Source organism: Tenrec ecaudatus, chromosome 9 (genome assembly GCF_050624435.1).
Source record: "Tenrec ecaudatus isolate mTenEca1 chromosome 9, mTenEca1.hap1, whole genome shotgun sequence".
Taxonomy (NCBI): Eukaryota; Metazoa; Chordata; class Mammalia; order Afrosoricida; family Tenrecidae; genus Tenrec; species Tenrec ecaudatus.
The window spans coordinates 5189579-5208062 of NC_134538.1; the positions used below are offsets into that span (position 1 = coordinate 5189579).

Consider the following 18484-nt stretch of genomic DNA (forward strand, 5'->3'; position numbering starts at 1 on the left):
TCCCAAGTCACCAGTTTGTTCCAATTGATCACAACAACCATGGGAACCCAAAACAACATTCCAAGATAATACAATGTCTTTCTTTCTACAGCATCAGGAGTCTTTTCAACTAGCACAAAATAGAGGCGGATTCCTGTGGATATAAAAACCTGGAAATGCTACTCCTTATTTAAGGCCATCCAATAACTTACTCCATGAGCCAGAAACAGCACCCAGCATGTCCTAGGATTATTCAAAAGAAATATGGACTATTGATAAGTTTGTGTTTCATGAATGTGTCCTCTACAATCTGGAGAATTTAAATATTCTCCAGGGTTTTCTGATAGGAAAACCTGTCTCTGCTGCAATTAGGACAATGCATTGGCAACATTAGGGTGTAGATGATGGAGAGACGGAATAAATGAGGCTTTGCCTGCCGTGAAGAGCTCAAGGTGGCCTGTGAGAGTCACAAAGCATCAGTTTGTTGTATGTGGTATTCGCTTTCAATTGTTGACCAGTGAGGCTTTGCAGTTTCACTCAGCTGTAAAGCCCTCCAGGGAACCGACTGAGGGTCTGAGAATAATCCAAACACATAATTCCTGGTGCTACCCCTATAATCTCTTACCATAGTTAAACTGGCTATTGGGCTTCTCGCAGTTGATGACGTTGAAGCGATAAGGCACACCACCTCTCATGCCAGCCACTTTGAAGTAAAACCACTGCTGATGCTGGGTGCTGTTCACATCCGCATTAATCAGCAAGTCATACTCAAACCTGGAAAATCAGACATAACATTAGATGGTTATGTAGACGACCTTGAAGGTAGCCTGCAACCCTGAGCATCTACAAGCCGCAGGCTCTAGAGTACAGATCTAATCCCTGAGTCTTAGTAGGTCAGTAAGGTAAAATTATCCTCCTGATAGATCTCAGACGCCAGCTGCTATTTCTTATCTGATTCGGGATTTGTACTCCATAACTATAAAAGAATACACGTATCTTCTTTTAAGGCACTAATTTTGTTGTAAATTTTGGACACAATTTCTGGAAAGTGAAACTTTTTCTTTTTTTGTTTGTTTGTCTGTTTTCCAGCAAAGCCAGTTACACAATTGTGGCATATATTTTTAATTAAACCACAGTGCACTTTCTATTCAAACAGAAAAATGCATGTGTGCTTCCTCACAGAAAAAATGTGGTCATATCTGGGCTAAACATGCCAATGATTGACTTCTTGAGGCAAGATATTATTTTTGAGACTGAATCTTCTCTTAAGGATGATGTAAGCAGTGCTTTATGTAAAGATAAGCTGTGGAGCACATATATATATCCCGGAAGAGTGACTAATAAGAAATGGGCTAGTAATGCTCCCCTTTTTCATATGTCAATTGAGACATAACTTACATGCCATCCAGAGCACAACTCTGTGGATTCATTTACAGAGGGGGACTTGAGTAACCACACAACCAAGATATAGGACATTCCCCGCCCGGCATGAGGCTCCCTTTGTTGCCTCTCCTATCGCCAACGGTGTCCACTTTCCTGAGCTCTGGCAGTTGAAATGGCTAAGGTTACAAATGACTTTCCAAACAGGTCACCTTCACTCATAGTCCATTTTGCTATGGCATCGGCTAGTGAATCCCTTAGTGATGTGCTAGTCAAAACTTGGAACTGGCTTCTTCCAAAGCAAAGCTTTGATTTATCGAATTTGCTGATGTTTATGGTGCATAAACTCCCATCCTCTCCATCTCCTGCACACTCACAGGCCTGAGCTGCCTCTTGAGAACGCCAGTACTTACTCCCGCACTTGGATGGCTTTGCGAAGATTTCCGGACTCAAATTGGGAGAAGAACCTTAAGCAACAAGAAGTACTAATGTCTTGCAAAGGTCTGTAATGGGGGAAAAAATGAAGGTATCAAAGGCTACATAATTGCTGTCTTGGTCACAGTTAAAAATTCTTGTTTGTTTGTTTTTAAATCATTTTATTGGGGGCTCTTATAGATCTTATAACAATCCATCATTCAATTATAGATAAGTTGCCCTCATCATTTCCAAAACATTTTCTTTCTACTTGAGCCCTTGATATCAGCTCTTCTTATTTCGCCTCCCTTCCCCAACCTCCAACCTTTGTGAATCCTCGATCAGTTATATATTATTGCTATTATCCATTGACTCCCTTCACCCACCTTTATATTATTCATCCCCCTGGGAGGGTGGGTATACAACCAAGCTTGTGATCAGTTTCCCCTTTCTCCCCTTCCCCTCCCACACTCCTCCTACCCTCACAGTATTGCTACTCTCGCTGCTTTTTCTGAGAGATTCATTGGTCCTGGATTCCATGCATGAAGAACTCTTAGCTGTACTAATGAACATACTCCAGTCTAGCTGGACTTGGAAGGTAGAACTGGGTCATGATAATGGTGGGGAGGAGGGTAAGAAAGAAGCATTCAGAAACTAGACGAATGCTGGACATGTCATCGGTGCTATATTGCACCCTGGCTGATCCTTCCTTTCCTTGTGACCCTTCTGTGAGAAGAGGTCCAAATATCTACAGGTGGGTTTTGTGTCTCCACTCCTGCCCCCCTCATTTGCATTGATATAATTGTTTGTTTTGGACCTTTTGATAGCTGATACCTGTTCCCATGGACACCTCATGATCATGGGCTTTGTTGCTTCCTGGCTAGATGGCTGCTTATTTAACTTCAAACCTTTGAGACCCCAGACACTATATCTATTGATAGCTGGGCACCATCCTCTTTCTTCACCACATTTGCTTATGTACCCGTTTTGTCTTCAATAATCACATCATGAAAGTGAGTACCACAGAGTGCCAGGTTATTAGAACAAAGAGTTCTTTTGTTTATGGAGGCCTTGAGTAGAGGCCCAAAGTCCGTCTGCCATCTTAATACTTAATATATAATATATGTATATTGACCTGTAGCTCTATCATTATAAATTAACATATTTATATATATACATGCCTATACCTATCCCTCTATAAATAGCTTTTGCCTCCCAGTTCTTTCCTCTATTTCCTTTCACCTTCCTCTGTCCCACTATCATGTTCACCCTCCATTTAGATCTCAATAACTCCTCTCAGTTACATTGCATTTGATCAAACCCCACAAAGCATTATACACCCTCCTCGTCATTGATTCTAGGTCCCTTATTGTTCCCTTGCCCCTGAGTTAGTTAGCTCCCTGCTCTCTCTCCCTGCCCCCTCCTCACCCATGTCCCCCTGGGAACCATTGGTCCTGTCATTTTCTCCTCAGGATTGTTTTTCCTGCCTATCTTATATAGATAGACATAGAGAAAAGCGTGGGGGAGAATCCAAAAATAGCTCCAGGTCTGTCTGGTGACCTTATGAATGTTTTCCAATCAGGGCTGATGAGGTGCCAAGCCCTGGCCGTGAGTCAGAAGTCTATTTTCAAGATGCCTGGGGGCCTTTGTTACTTTGCTCCCCCTGCCACCCTGTTTAGCCTCTTCATGTTTTGTCTTACTACTGGAGGTGAGAGGGATAGTTGACCTTTATTAAGTGATAAATTTGTTCTTATAAATATCTAACCTGAGTTTCAACATGCTGACCTGGATCCTAGGCATGGATTACTAACACACCAACACGCTCCTACTTTCAGGCCCTGAACAATGTTCTCCACATTCAGTTGAAACTCAAGACCACATACCCAGGTTCATCTAAACTGAAGACGACTTTATTGATGAGATCGCTGGGCTGAATGAGCCTCTGGATGTCCTCGAATATCTTCATCCTAAAAACAAAACATTGGAGATAATTTTAAGGCCTATCCCTTTCTCCTTACATCCCAGGGATCTCCTAGGAAGGTCATTGGGAATCAGTAGAGACATATGATATGAAGGGAAAGGTTTAATAATGCCAAAACTTGTGCTGAAACCTTTTCTTCTCTGCCAACCAAACACCTGGACTGCGCGGTAGGCCTATTGAAAGCAGTTGTGTTAGATTTTAGGCATGGTACGACGTATTGCAGAGTGTTGTTAAGAACTTGTAGATTAGGGACATTGGGCCTTTTCTGGTTCTATGAATAACAAGGTTATTTGTATTCAGACAGTCTTCAGGGATACTTTGAAACTACAGATTATTTTCTGTTCTAAGGCTTTGGAAGTTCCTATAAAGGTTTTGAGCTTTGGGGATACTGATATCCCTTGGTCCCTTTCTGCTCTAGAACTCTGAGGTGAACTTCTGTTTGAGAAACACCATCATCTAAGCGATTTAGGTAAGAGGAAGTGGAAAGGCACAGGGACTTTCAGACCTCCTTCTTGGATTGCCAATTCAGTGCATTGGGGTGGGTGGGGAAAAAAGGGAAGATGTCGGACGTGAAATTTAGACTCTGGGGACAGCTGTTCTGTCCAGTACTAAGACAGTCCTGGCCAAGCTACATGGTGTGTCTCTCAGGAACTTGAGCATAGTTTGTAGGACAGGGGGTGAAACCAGAGATGCAAATGAGGAGCCTAAGGGGAACATATTTGGGAAGACACCATGGAAGGAACAATTCATTGAGGAAACAGAAAAATAAATCAAGGACACATTCTGGTCTGTGCCCTTTGTCCCCACTACTTGGTATATACCTCATCATTCTTTCCATGGCTTTCTCAGCTTTCATTTTAATCTCCCTAAACTGAGCCAGAAGCAAAGCTCATTGTCTTGTGTTCTGGGAATAAACCATCAATCACACAATGTGTCTGCCCTGGAGAAGGTGCCTTTTCTATTCCTCAGGAGGGATGGACTAAGCAAGTTCTTTAACCAAAATAGGAGCTTTAAAATTGAAATTGTACGATAAAGTGACTCCTCCTTCCTTTCTATTAATAAAAGATCAGATATCAGTTTATAGTGAATGAGAAAAGGGATACCATATAGTGAATATCTGATTTTATTGATAGATAACCTTCCTTTGAGGAATAATTCCATGTGTAGAGAAGCTGGATTTATTTTTTCCTCTAATAGTGGTTTACAATGGATTTATGATAAAGGATTGTATTCAAATTATCCAAGGAGCTCTCTGGTTTTGTTGTTGTTGTTTTACAGGAAAATAACTGCCACTATTCCACACTTGATTCTGAAATGTCCTAATGGGGAAACACACTTGTATGTTTAACAATAGTTTCCCGAAGTACTTGAATCTTTGGGGACAGATAACAGATCATCGGCACAACCATTCAACCTCAAAAAAAATTAAAGAGATTAAGCAATATAGATTCCATGTCGGTCGCACTATCACCTTTGAACTCCCCATTTGCGTTCCAACATGGATTGGGTAGTGGGGAGTGAACTGTGTCCCCAAAGATCGGGAAATGCCACCACCCAGAAGTCTGCCACAGATCTTGTTCTTCTGGCTTTGTCCATATAAAGATGGGGATCGTGGAAGGGGACATCCTTGGGATGTGTCTGCAGAAGCGTATCTATTATTTCTGTATTTTCTCTGGGCAGAGTGGAATTGGAAAGAGAAGTACTTATTCCTGGACAGGAAATGTCATCTACGGTCCAAGCACCTTCTTTCAGGGAAGGCTGAAGGTCGGGGATTTCATTTGGAATCGAATCTGTCCCAAGATCTTTGGATGGCACATTTTGGCAAGTTTTCGTGATAGGATTTTCCTTGAGGCCCAGCTGCGCAGTGGACCTTCCCATCTTCACCATGCTCAGAAGGGATGTCTGAGCTGTGTCCTCTCTCTCGTGCATCCCGTAGCTTTGATCCTGATTCAAGAAATGCTGCTTTGGGGAGGGGGCCATTGGAAGGTGGCGGTTATTGTCACACTGAGCGGCTCCAAAATCCAAATCATCTTCACACTTGGACTCCAGTTCCTTCAGGTTTAAAGTGGAAAAGAATATGTTAGAACATCCTTCTAGGCAGATCATGCCCTTTGCTCTATGTTCTCACTCTCCCAGCATCGAATTAAGCATCAATCCTAGGCTGGGAAGCTTTGTAAGGACAGGAAGAGGAAAATTAACCTTTAAGAATCAAATAAATGGCAGAGTCTTTGAAATTCATCTCTGGGGGGTGCTTTTGGTGGACCATCTTCTCCGTTTCAACATACATGCCCCCACACCCAACGATATTCATAAGGGTCTCCCTAGAACCAAGATGGCAGCTTTCATGGAACTCTGACATCTTGTTTATTTGAGGATTGGTCTGCTCATTGTAATTGTTCTTCTCTGAAGTGTTTATTGTCTGATGCCCTTCTTCATTCTAAAGTTAGATCGAGTATCTTACTTCCCCTCAACAGGTGATTTAGCTAATACCCTTACCTGTGCTCAATGTCATGATTTTTTAAAAGCCACAATAAAATAAAAAACATATATAAAAATTTGATGACAGTATTATCATCACCATCAGAGTACCAAGTGGCCACTGAAATCATGTCACCACACCAGGTGTAAGCCTTCCAATTTGTCTCTAGGAATACACACAGCCGTAAATACATGGTCACCTTCAGAATACTTTCTTGTTCAATTTTTCCACTTTGTCAATAGAAAAAAAATTGCCAATACGAATTTTCACTTGTTTTTCCCATGCATGGAAGCAGAGCAGCTTGTCTACAAGAAAGATATAAAGAAACTTTTGCCCTAGGTGTAGAATGTCCAATTGTAGGAAACTGCTATGGATATCAGCTTGGCTAACATTTTCTCATCTTTGCTTCTCCCTTTGCTTTACTTCCAGAAAGATCACAGAAGAAGACTGATAATTATGAGCAATGCATTCCCATGTTCTGGAATGTGCCCACCATGCATCACCGAGGAACAGAACTGCAGCACATGTCCTACCTCAAACCTATCGGACAGCTCACGACACATCACAGCATATTGCTCCAGCTCCTCTTTCGGTCGGTCAAGGCCAGGTTTAGAGCTCAGCTTATTCACATCTGTTTCCAAGTCATCGTCCTATAACAGAATAACCAAAGACTACATTAAAAACAAGGAAGATACTGTAAGAAGTATTGAGACAAGCTAAACATTAAGACTAGCAGACTCTGTGATAGCAGGATAGGATTATAGGTGAAAAGACTGTTGAAATGTCAAATGTTTTTTTACATATAGTTTACCTCCTTTTTTAATTTGAAGTCTGAAAAACATAATTTCCTTGTTTTCAAATTATTATGTAAACTTATCCAGAGGATAGAAAGAAAATACAGAATTTTTTACATTTTTCAGCCCTTATCATAAATAACTAACTAATTTATACTCTATACGCACTGCCATTAAGTCAATGCTGACTCATAGCCACCCCTCCTGAGTTCCTGAGACTGTGACTGATTACAGGAGTAGAAAGCCCAGTCTTTCTTGCGTGGAGCTGCTGGTGGTTTTGAACTGTCTACCATGTGAATCACAGTCCAACATGTAACCGCTACACCGCCAACACTCAGACAAATAACACTTGATATCAAATCAGGTTAACTATATGAACTATATAAAGCATGACATAAAAGAAAAGTTTTATCTCATCATTTTACCATTAACATGATCATAGTTATCATGACTGTTGTCTATTTATCTCTGTGTTTATTGGACAAACTTCTAATGAACACCCAAGATGAGTAATAAAGAAGATCTCACAGTGTAATGACTAAACAAGCTGCTAATAAAAGGGTGGCTCAGACCCTTTAAGTAGCTCCATGGCTCAGACATGTTGGCCTGTTTCCATGGATATTACAACCTAGAAAATTCTATGTGACCGTTCCACACTTTTGGGGGCCCTATGAACCAAAAGTGAACACCTAACAGTAATACTAACACATCCCTTATGAGCTGCCAACAGTTAATATGCTCAGATACAAACCCAAAGTTTGGATGGTCAAGTACACCCAGAAGTGGCTTAAAAGAAACGTCTAGTGATCTGAAAAATCAATCATTGAAAGCCAGATGGAGTATGGTTCTACTGATACACCTGCGGGGGTCACACGTCAGAACAGACTCAATGGCAACCGGTTGTTTTAGTCAAAGGAGCAGACACTTTTCCACATACTGGAAAGCCAAGAGAAACAGACCAAAGTCCTTGCTCCCATGAAGTTGTCTTTCAGTTGAGAGAAGACAGGCAATGAAAAAGAATAAGGTTATCTTTTTAAAAAATCATTTTATTGGGGGCTCATACAATTCTTATCGCAATCCATCCATCCATTGTGTCAAGCACATTTGTACATTTGTTGCCATCATCATTCTCAAAACATTTACTTCCTACTTGAGCCCTTGGTATCAGCTCCCCATTTTGCCCCTTCCTCATGAACCCTTCCTAATTCTTAAATTATTATTATTTTGTCATATTTTACACTGTCCAACGTCTCCCTTCACCCACTTTTCTGTTGCTGTCCCCCAGGGAGGGGGTTATATGTAGATCCTTGTGATCAGTTCCCCCTTTCTACCCCACCTTACCTCCACTCTCCAGGCATCACCACTCTCACCACTGGTCCTGAAAGGGTATTCTGTCCTGGATTCCCTGTGTTTCCAATTCATATCTATACCACTGTACATCCTCTGGTCTAGCCAGAGGTGTAAGGTAGAATTGGGATTATGATAGTGGGTGGAGGAAGCATTGAAGAAGTAGAGGAAAGTTGTATGTTTCATCGTTGCCACCTGACCGGCTTACCTCCTTCCCGGAATCCTTCAGTAAGTGGGTGTCCAGTTGCCTACAGATGGGCTTTGGGTTTTCACTCCTCACTCACCCTCATTTACAATTATTTTTTTTTTTGTTTTTTTGATGCCTGATACCTGATCCCTTCAACATCTCGTGGTCTGGTGTGATTCTTCCATGTAGACTCAATAAAATGATTTTTTTAAAAAAAAGGAAAATAGAAATAACAAATCTAATGGCCTTTGAACCAAAAATATTACTCAGTTAAAGAATAGAAATTTAAAGAATAAATACTTAACTTACCTAGAAATATATAAATGCTATAAATGTGTGCACACCTTAACAACTAGTCTCAAAATCCAAGGAGCAAAAACTTGCAAAATTATTAGAAGAAATGGATAAATCTATAAACATAGTAGAAAATTTTTCATTTATTTTTCTCTGTTATTGCCAGAGCAAGTAGACAAAATAATTAAGTACAAAGAAGATTTGAATAATAAAATGAACAAAGCCCGCCACCACCCCCCAAAAAAGAATAAGGTTAGCAATAAATAAGGTTAAGTTACAAAAGTGATATATGCAATACAAATAATGAGAGGGTAATGTGATTGGGACTGAGACTTTGGTGTGAGGAGCTGTTTCAAGTGAGTTAACTGAGAAGATTTTTACTAAGAAGGTAAGATTGTAACTTAGACCTGAATGACACAAAGTGCTTGTTAAACAGTGCTCTGGAAGAAAGTAATTACTTGCAGAAGGAGCAGCTTCGATGTGACTACAGAAGGAGGCAATTGAGGCACTGAATATAAAAGGATGATTTTAGAAGCTGGAATTGGGGATGTCGGCAGGAGGAACATTACATTGATTTTTACAGGCCCTAGAGAGTAGTTTGTATCCACCTGCTCTACTTTTACCCTTTATCAACTTAACAGTTTACCAACACATCATCTGTCGGACCTTATTGGGCTGAATAATCCAGAACTTTATGTATATTTATGTCTGTATATGTATCTATATCTATCTAATTTATGATATATATATTATACATATATTTTCCCCTTTTCTGTAACTTCATCACAGTTTAGTGAGGATGGAAACTCTCTTTCCAACACTTCGTTATTTTCCAAGGACTATAGAATGTTACAGAGAAAGTACCCTGGAAATCAGGCAATCTAATTGCCTCATCATACCATGGTCTTCTTGACCAAGTTCCCTAATAGAAGGGGAGAAATATTTACCATGCATTTTATAAGTATATTTCATTAAGAAATAAAACTGGCAGTCCTAAATTTTGAATTATTTTCTCTAAAGTTAATAAATGTTGAAAACAAACGTTTATACTCCCAATCAAGTGGAAAAAATTCAATATCATCCATCTTAAGTCATTTTCCTCCAAACTATAAATCAAAAGATAAATAAACCCCATGAGATTGTTTTAAAGATAACTTCTGATACAATCTACTCATCCACGCATCTTAGGTATTCAAGATTCCAGGGTTTTAATGGTTTGTAGATTTATATGTTAGTTTCTGCTTGCCTGTAGTCCTCTGTGCAGCCTCACCTATGCCCCAAGGTGGTAGCAATAAAAGTACAACCTTGCTGGATATTGGGAAGAGGCTCTACCATCGTGAGTAAGGCTGTACTTCAACTGGTCTATTTAGGGTGAGGAGTAACTCATGAACTACAGCTAATTCATTCCACAGGTGGTTAGGTCTCCTACTAAGGCCAATCTATGCTTTGATCAATGAAGTTTTACTGGAATCTTGCTCCTGAGCTTGGACCCTTTCGATATGGATTTTCTTTTCCTGCTTCAGACTTGAATTCTTCATCTATTTGAAGACATGAGCTGTGGTAGTAGCAATCCACAAGATTACTAACCCGTGAACGATGCAAAGCTACACATCTTATTTGTATTTGAATCATATTACCAAACCCAAGAATTTAGTATTCTATCTCATACAGAAAATATACCCATGAAAGTGCCTAAAAGAAAGAAAAATAGCTGGACCAATGGTTCTGGGGGGACATGGGAGAGGATGAGGTGGGGAAAAAGAAGTGGCTGTTAACAAACCCAGGGACAAGGGAACAACAAGTGATCTAAAATCTATGGTGAGGAGGGTATAGGATGCCTGGTAGGGCTTGATCAAGGGCAATGCAACCTAGAGGAATTACTGAAACCCAAATGAAGGCCAAACATGATTGTTGGACAAGAGGAAAATAAAAGGAAATAGAGGAAAGAACTAGGAGGCAAATGAGCATTTTTAGAGGTCTAAATATAGGCATGTACATATGTAAATATATTTATATATAATGATGGGGAAATAGATCTAAGCACATATATTTATATATTATGTACTGAGGTAGCAGATGGACATTGGGCCTCTACTCAAGTACTCCCTCACTGCAACAACACTTTGTCCTAATAACCTGGCATTCCATGATGCTCAGCTTCCGGACACGATTACTGAAGACAAAATGGGTGCATAAGCAAATATGGTGTAGAAAGCCAGTGGTGCCCAGTTTTCAAAAGATATAATGTGTAGGAGACAGTTGGCTGGTACAGGTGCTTCCTGGTATATGACTAATTAGTCCTCTGTGCCTCTGTTGACCTTGCAGGTAAATACATTGCGAGATAAATCAGTTCTTTATGACCTCCTTGAGATTCTTTTGAACTTTGTGTGTCCTTGTGCTTATCTTAGAATGTAGTGTTTTTATTATTCAAGTGTTTAGACACAGTGCCTAGTTAAGAAATGTTTGCATAGATTAGATGTTCAGAATGTTTTTGAAGCAAGTGCTTTGATTTTTGTTTTGTAACCATTCCCTTGTATGAATAGTATATACACCAAGCTTTGAATATACTCGAGGCTTCAGTCCATCAGACTGTTGTTCTCCCAATCCCATACTTGGTACTTGCCTCTTTTTTCCTTTCATCCGCACACCTCATTTCAGATGCAGCTTGGTGTGGGATATCTGGTCTATCACCCGCAATAATGTCTGGGGTCTTAAATGCTTGAAGATGAACAAGTGGCCATCTAGCTGACAAATAACAAAGTTCACATGAAAGAAGCACGCCAGCAGGTGTGATCATCAAGTGTCGATGTTATCAGGTATCAGGCATCAAAGACCCAGAACAAAATATATCAATGTGAGTGAGGGGGAGTGTGGAATGGAGGAGAGTGTGGAGTAGACAGTTGGACATCCCCTTACAAAAGGGTCACAAGGAAGAGACAAGACAGTCAAGGTGCAGTATAACACCGATAAAACATCCAAGTTTCTTCCCCGCTCCGCGCCTCCCCCCCCCCCAGCATGATCCCAGTTTTACCTTACAAATCCTGCCAGATCAGAGCATATACATGGGTACAGCTAAGAGCTGCAAACACAGGCAATCCAGGACAGATAAACCCCTCAGGAACAATAATGAGAGTTGGTATGCCAGGCGGGAAGTGGAAGGTAGGGGAGAGAAAGGAGGAACTGATCACTATGATCTACATACAACCCCCTCCCAGGGGGATGGACAACAGAAAAGTGGGTGAAGGGAGGCATCAATCAGTGTAAGATAAGAAACAAGAATAATAATTTATAAATTATTAAGGCTTCATGTGGGAGGAAGGGGGAGGGGAAAATGTGGAGCCAATACCAAGGGTTCAAGTGGAAAGAAAATGTTTTTAAATTATGGCAACAAATGTACAAATATGCTTGACACAATGAATAGATGGATGGATGGATTGTCATAAGAGCTGTAGGAGTCCCTAATAAAATGGTTTTTTAAAAGGCAACAGTAAAAGTGTGTGGTAAGTAAATTTTGTGTCAATAAAATTGGGTTTTTTTGCAAATGAAAAAAAAATTTTAATGGAAAGGAAGGATGAATTTGAAGTTACTTTGTTTATTTCCCCTGTCCTTTAAAGTTTCTCCAATTCTAATGTTTGTATTTATTAAGGAAAAAATATATATGGTAACCTCCTCCCTGGGGGACGGAAAACAGAAAAGTGGGTGAAGAGAGATGTTGGACAGTGTAAGATATAACAAAATAATAATTTATATATTATCAAGGGTTTATGATGGAGGGGTAACAGGGTGGGAGGAAAAAAATGAGGAGCTGATGCCAAGGGCTCAAGTAGAAAGCGAGGAGGGCAACAAATATACAAATGTGCTTGACATACAATGGATGTATGTATGGATTGTGATAAGATTTGTACGAGCCCCAATAAAATGATTTTTAAAGAAATATATATATATATATATATATACACTCATGTATAAGCCGAGTTTTTCAGCACAAAAAATGTGCTGAAAAACTGGGGTTTGGCTTATAAATGGGTCAGTGGTACCCCATTGAGGAGTAACATCTTGCTGGAGTCCCCGCCCCCAAGGTAATGGGATGAGCACCTGTTATCTTGGGGTGATTGCCATTTCTCCACAGTTCATTCAAAGCCCCGCTGACACTGCAGGACTTTGAATGTTTGTTTACTCACATCTATCCAATCAGAGCTGTCCTAAAACGTGGACAACGCCAATTGGCAGAAGCACCTATAGTGATTCACTTACCCTGACAGCTGAACTGGTAAGGATGTGTCTGTGGCTGCGCTCTGCCTCTCCCCTCTGGTCTCTGTGTTAATTCACATCCTGCATCCCCCACTCCATGTACTCCTCCTGGCTAACATGTCGCGGGGGGTGGGGACATTACCGTGAAAGTTCTTTTTCAAAGTCTTGTATTTTATCCAATTAGAAATGGATACTCTTGAACCAAAACAAAAACACCAGTCATATGAGGCTGATTTCAAATGGAAGGTTGTGTCAAGAGCAGAAGAGGGCAATAATAGTATTGCAAGTAGGTAATTCTGTGTTGACGTAAAGCAAGTGAGGGAGTGGCGGAAAATGAAGGCTGACTTGGAACAGATTCCAAATGCTAAAAAAGTTCGTTGTGGTTTAATGTCTTTTTATGGTGCTCTGGAGAGTGAATTGCATAAGTGGGTTATGGAGTGTCATCAAAATGGTTACTGCATAACACGCATGGGAATCCGCATATGTGCTCTACAAATGGCTAAGGATGACAAATATAAAGCACCAGGCATTGAAAAATTTGCTGTGTCAGCAGGATGGTGTACCCGCTTCATGAATAGGTTTGGCCTACTATGTTTGAGACAAAGAACAAAGATTTCTCAGAAATTTCCACAAGACCTTGAAGAAAAATTATGACATTCCACTTATTTATTATAAAACAAAGAAGGATTTATAATTATGACCTGGCAGATACTGGGAATATAGATGAAACTGTCATGACTTTTGATCTTCCAAGCAACAGAACTGTGGCAAGTTTAAGAGAAAAAAACATTTTTCTCAAAACCACAGGAAATAAAAAAAAAAAAAACACTTTACAGTTGTTCTATCATGTTTGGCTAATGGAACTAAGCTGCACCCTGTCATTATTTTTAAAAGAAAGACCTTGTCTAAAAAGATCAATTTCCCACCAAGAATTACTGTGTGTGCACATGTTAAAGGCTGGATGGATGAAGATGGAACAAAAAAATGGCTGGAAGAAATTTGGAACCGACGACCAGGAGCAACCTTAAAGAAAAAGCCATCATTACATGTTTGGGATATGTTCAGAGCCCAGCTATTGGATGACATAGCAAAATTGACAAAATCTAGTTAAGTTACTTTAACAGTTATTCCAGGTAGGCTTACATCTGTACTGCAGCCTCTGGATGTATCTTTGAATAAGCCTTTTAAAGATCATGTGCGAAGAATGTGTCATGAACGGATGTCATCTGATCAAGCTCCACTAACAAAAGGAAGTCTCATGAAGCCTGACATAGAGTTAATAGCAAAGTGGGTTTGAGATGCAAGGGAAGACATTCCAGAAGACATGGTGTGGCGTGCCTTCCAGACATGTAGTATTAGTAATGCTATGGATGGCAGTGAAGACTGCGCTTTTTATGAAAATGACAGCAGTGATGGTGATGAAGGTGATCTCAGTGAGGACAGTGTCTATGATGACCTCACACCAGCTGAAGCTCTGCATTGGGATACGGATCATGATGAGGAATCCAGTTTTGAAGGATGTTAACTCTTTACATTTTATCTTGGTTGCTGATTGAGCTCAGGGAATAGTACTCTTAAGGTATCATTGTTGATACCTTATTGGTTATTGTTTTTGTTGAACCTATTTTCCACTTACTGTGCTGGTGTACTAATGTTAAATGACTTGTTGTCCTTTTACTTATGTTTTTTATTTAAAATATATATTTAAATACATTACCCCACTGATTTTTGGTAATTTTATTTTTATTTTTAGTAATTTTATTTTTTTTTGTTTTGATTATTGAAACTCACCAATAGCTTCTGCATTTTCCACCCTAGGCTTATAATTGAGTCAATCAGTTTTTCTGGTTTCCCAGGTAATAATAGGTACCTCGGCTTATACTTAGGTCGACTTATATTCGAGTATATACAGTGTCTATATATGGTAAGCATCCAGTCTGTTTCCATTGAAATCCTCTGTTCTTATGTTGGCCTTCTCAAATTTCAATCAAAGCAGAAAACCTAATTTTCCATTCACAAAATTCTTTACAGAACAAAGCTCTTTTTCATCATTCTTCCAAAAAGGTTAGTTCCAAATATTAGTAAAGATCAGAGAATGTTGATATTAAAGTCCTGAATCAGTTTTGGTGACCAGAAATAAATCATGGTGGACACTCATCCATATTCCTCGAAGCAAAGCTAACAGGGTCATCAAGAAAGCATGCTTTCCTGGAGTGCCAGTTCCCCTGCTCTTGCCATAATCTGGAACCAGACCCTCATTCCACCATTCCCGTTTCTGTACAACTCAGACTGGCAAACTGACTCCTTATCTTTTCCCTGAGTAGCTTTGTAGTGTGCTTCTTTCCGACTTCCATTTATTTGTTGGTTTAGGTTCCACACTACTCCCCCTGCCACCAACGTTTTTAACATTTACGGGGCGGAGGGGGGGTGGTGTCTAAGATCGCCTCAAAGCCCTTCCCCCAACTCTGTGTGAAGCCAGGGTTTGTCTGTCTCCATCAGACAGAAGAGGTGGCTGATGCTCTGCAGCTGACAGTCAGTTATCAAAGAGCAGGTAAGATCGGAAGGGAAAGTGGCATTGATGAATTACTGCAACAGCAAAGTATTATTCAAGTAATTGAGCATGTACTGTATAGGCTTGCACCACCCCTCAACAGGACAAATTTGCTGCTGCTGACTTCTGAAATGACTCTATCAACAAAGCCCTGGGAAAACTGGATTGTGAATAGAAGTCTAAGAGATGTGGCCAAGAGATAGTCTCTGTCTATCTGCTCCTACCATTGACAAGATGAATGATTAATATAACATTGAACTCCGAGTCCTAACCTTTCTAGATAGATAGGCAAGTAGGCAGACAGACAGATAGATTATACTGATTAGGTGACTGATTTCCATGTCAGAGCTACCATAGAGGACAAAGTAGACTTTCCCTATAGGGTTCTCAAGGACATAAATCTCTGCAGGAGCAGATTGCTACCTCTTTTTCTCATGGAGCAGTGAGTGGGTCCAATCTGCCAACATTCTGATTAGAGGCAGAGGTCTTAACAGGGCTCATTGATAGACAAATAATAAAAACACTGACATCGAGTCAGTGCTGACGCATAATGACTCTACTGGGCAGGGTAGAACTGCCCCCTGTGAGTTTCTAGCTTTTATGGAAGTAGACAACCCTATATTTCTCCAGGGAGATTGTTGATAACAAACAAAACAAAAAACTTACCAGTTGTCATGATGTCAACCCTAATTCATGGTGATCACATACATATGTGTCAGGGTAGAGTTGTACAGACGTTTTTTTAATGGCTAGTTTTTAAGAAAACATGTGGGTAACAGAAAAAATGTTGCTACCCTGGTTGTAGTGCACACATGTATGTTTATTTCAAACAAATCCTATTTAGACATGTCTCTGCAATCAGTGGGTGGGTATAGAAAAGTTCTCTCAGTAATGCAATTGTCTTCATTTTGCTACAATGCATTCAAATCAGACACAATCAAAACTGGCTTCTGGAGGACTCTGCTGGGTCAGCCTAAGTCAAGGTAGGAAGGTCAACCCAGAAGGTTAAAGTGGCTGCTTTGTTGGAATTGCAAAGGGATAGCTATGAAAGATTTTCTTGTAGGGGCTTGTTATAAAGAAGTTTTTAAAGACAATTGAGAAATGCATTGAGGAGAACAGACAAGGAAAATCGAACCAATAATCCCCCCACCCCCATATGACAAAGCGCCTGCTTATTATTTGAGTCTAGCAAGTCTTATGAGAATTTCCTTGGGAAACCTTCTGTCACTCATCCCATGGGTCTGATCTTGTCCCCTCAGACTGCTTTTTGTTCCCCAAACTCAAAGAACATTGAAAAGAAAAGTAATTTAATTCCCTCAAGGATGCCCAAACTGTTATTTTGATGAGGTGTAAATCAAAGTATGAAAAATTATTCAGGGAAGGGCTGCAGATCTGAAAACACTGCCTTAAGATACATATAGACTATATGCCAAGAAACAATATCTTTACATTTTTATTCTTATTTAATAACTGCTTCTAAAGGTTTGTGGCATTCCTTTGGGACCTACTCTAGTTGATTGGCATGACTTTCTCCCTCCAGTCTTGTGGTCAGCAGTCAAGTGCACTAAATATTTGCACCAGCCAGGCATTCCCAGTAGAAGATAGATATGTTTTTAAAAATTCAATTTTCATGCCCAAGAATTTCATCAAAAGCAGTGTTTGCATCGCAGAATTATTCTGCAGATGTCAAAATTAAGAAATTGTAAATTGAGGAAGCTTGTGTAAATCCATGTTTACCAACAGAAATGGAGACAAAATTTTAGCTTGCAGACAGATGGACACGATTGTAATCCAGTGGTTCTCAACCAGAAGCAATGTTGGGTCTAGAGATATTTGACACTGTCTGGAGATATTTTGGTTTCATCAATAGGTAGGAGTAAGTGCGACTGGCACCTGGTGGCTAAAGGCCAAGGATGTTGCTGTGCATTTTATAATACAAGCCCCTATAATAAATGCCTATTCAGTCCAAAATGCCAAACCCTGCTCTAAAGCAGAGGTCAGCAACTGTGGCTCACAGCCTGGTTTTGCAAGTAAAGATGTATAGTATTTCAGTTGCGCCCACCCCTGCACCTATTGTCTATGGCTACTTCCCAACTTCAATAGCAAAGTTGAATAGTCGCAACAGAGACTCAATGGCTCAGTAAGCCTAAAAATAATTACAATCTGGTCTTTTACAGGAAAAAAAATTTTAAATCTTTCTTCTATAGCCTAGGCAATTATAAGATAAGGACTGAGTGACACAGCTTCCCTATTGCAAAGGCTGTTCATCATGATTGCAGTGAATGGAATTGTACAATGCGGCAACCCTGGGAAGAACGTGTAAATAGAAAGAGTGACTAATGAAGTTAGGTCTACTAGAACTGCCTGAAAAGGATTTCTGGTCATTAATGTTCATGATCTCTTTGACTGACTGCCATACATATGTAATAAACATGCCACTCCTAAACATCAAATGTCTGCATATGTTGCATCTGCAAGGTGCATTATGTGTCCAGAATGGGTCTCAGGCTTTAAAGAAGACACTGTATTCAGTCTAATAAGAAGAAAATGACACTTTGGAAATACAGAATGACCGCTGTCATTTCGAGTGTCTCTCTCTGTGTGTGTGTCAGGTAATAAAGTCTAAGGTAAGTTTATAAAATTCTCACTGGCCCTAGACTAACAAAAGAAGTGTTTTTCTTGGCAAGATGTGAAAAGGGAAGGAAGGGCTGGTGCACCTACTTCCTCTTTCCCATCTTCAGAATCAGAGTCTTGGTCCACCTCTTCATCACTATCATCTTCAAAATCCTCTGCATGGGGAAAAGGGGACAAAATTAGTGAGGTTTCC

At 40.0% G+C, this 18484-nt stretch overlaps 1 protein-coding gene across 1 annotated transcript in view; it reads right to left on the minus strand.

Annotated features, from left to right (window-relative positions):
• AGBL1 (AGBL carboxypeptidase 1) overlaps window positions 1–18484 on the minus strand; it is a 1082464-nt gene that overhangs the window by 903861 nt on the left and 160119 nt on the right. Inside the window, exons 8-13 of the mRNA XM_075557460.1 lie at window positions 18379–18446; window positions 6767–6883; window positions 5226–5806; window positions 3657–3740; window positions 1773–1862; window positions 605–753 (exon numbers count right to left, since the gene is read on the minus strand). Of these exons, the coding sequence (XP_075413575.1) occupies window positions 605–753; window positions 1773–1862; window positions 3657–3740; window positions 5226–5806; window positions 6767–6883; window positions 18379–18446 (1089 nt within the window). The remainder of the gene's footprint in view (window positions 1–604; window positions 754–1772; window positions 1863–3656; window positions 3741–5225; window positions 5807–6766; window positions 6884–18378; window positions 18447–18484) is intronic.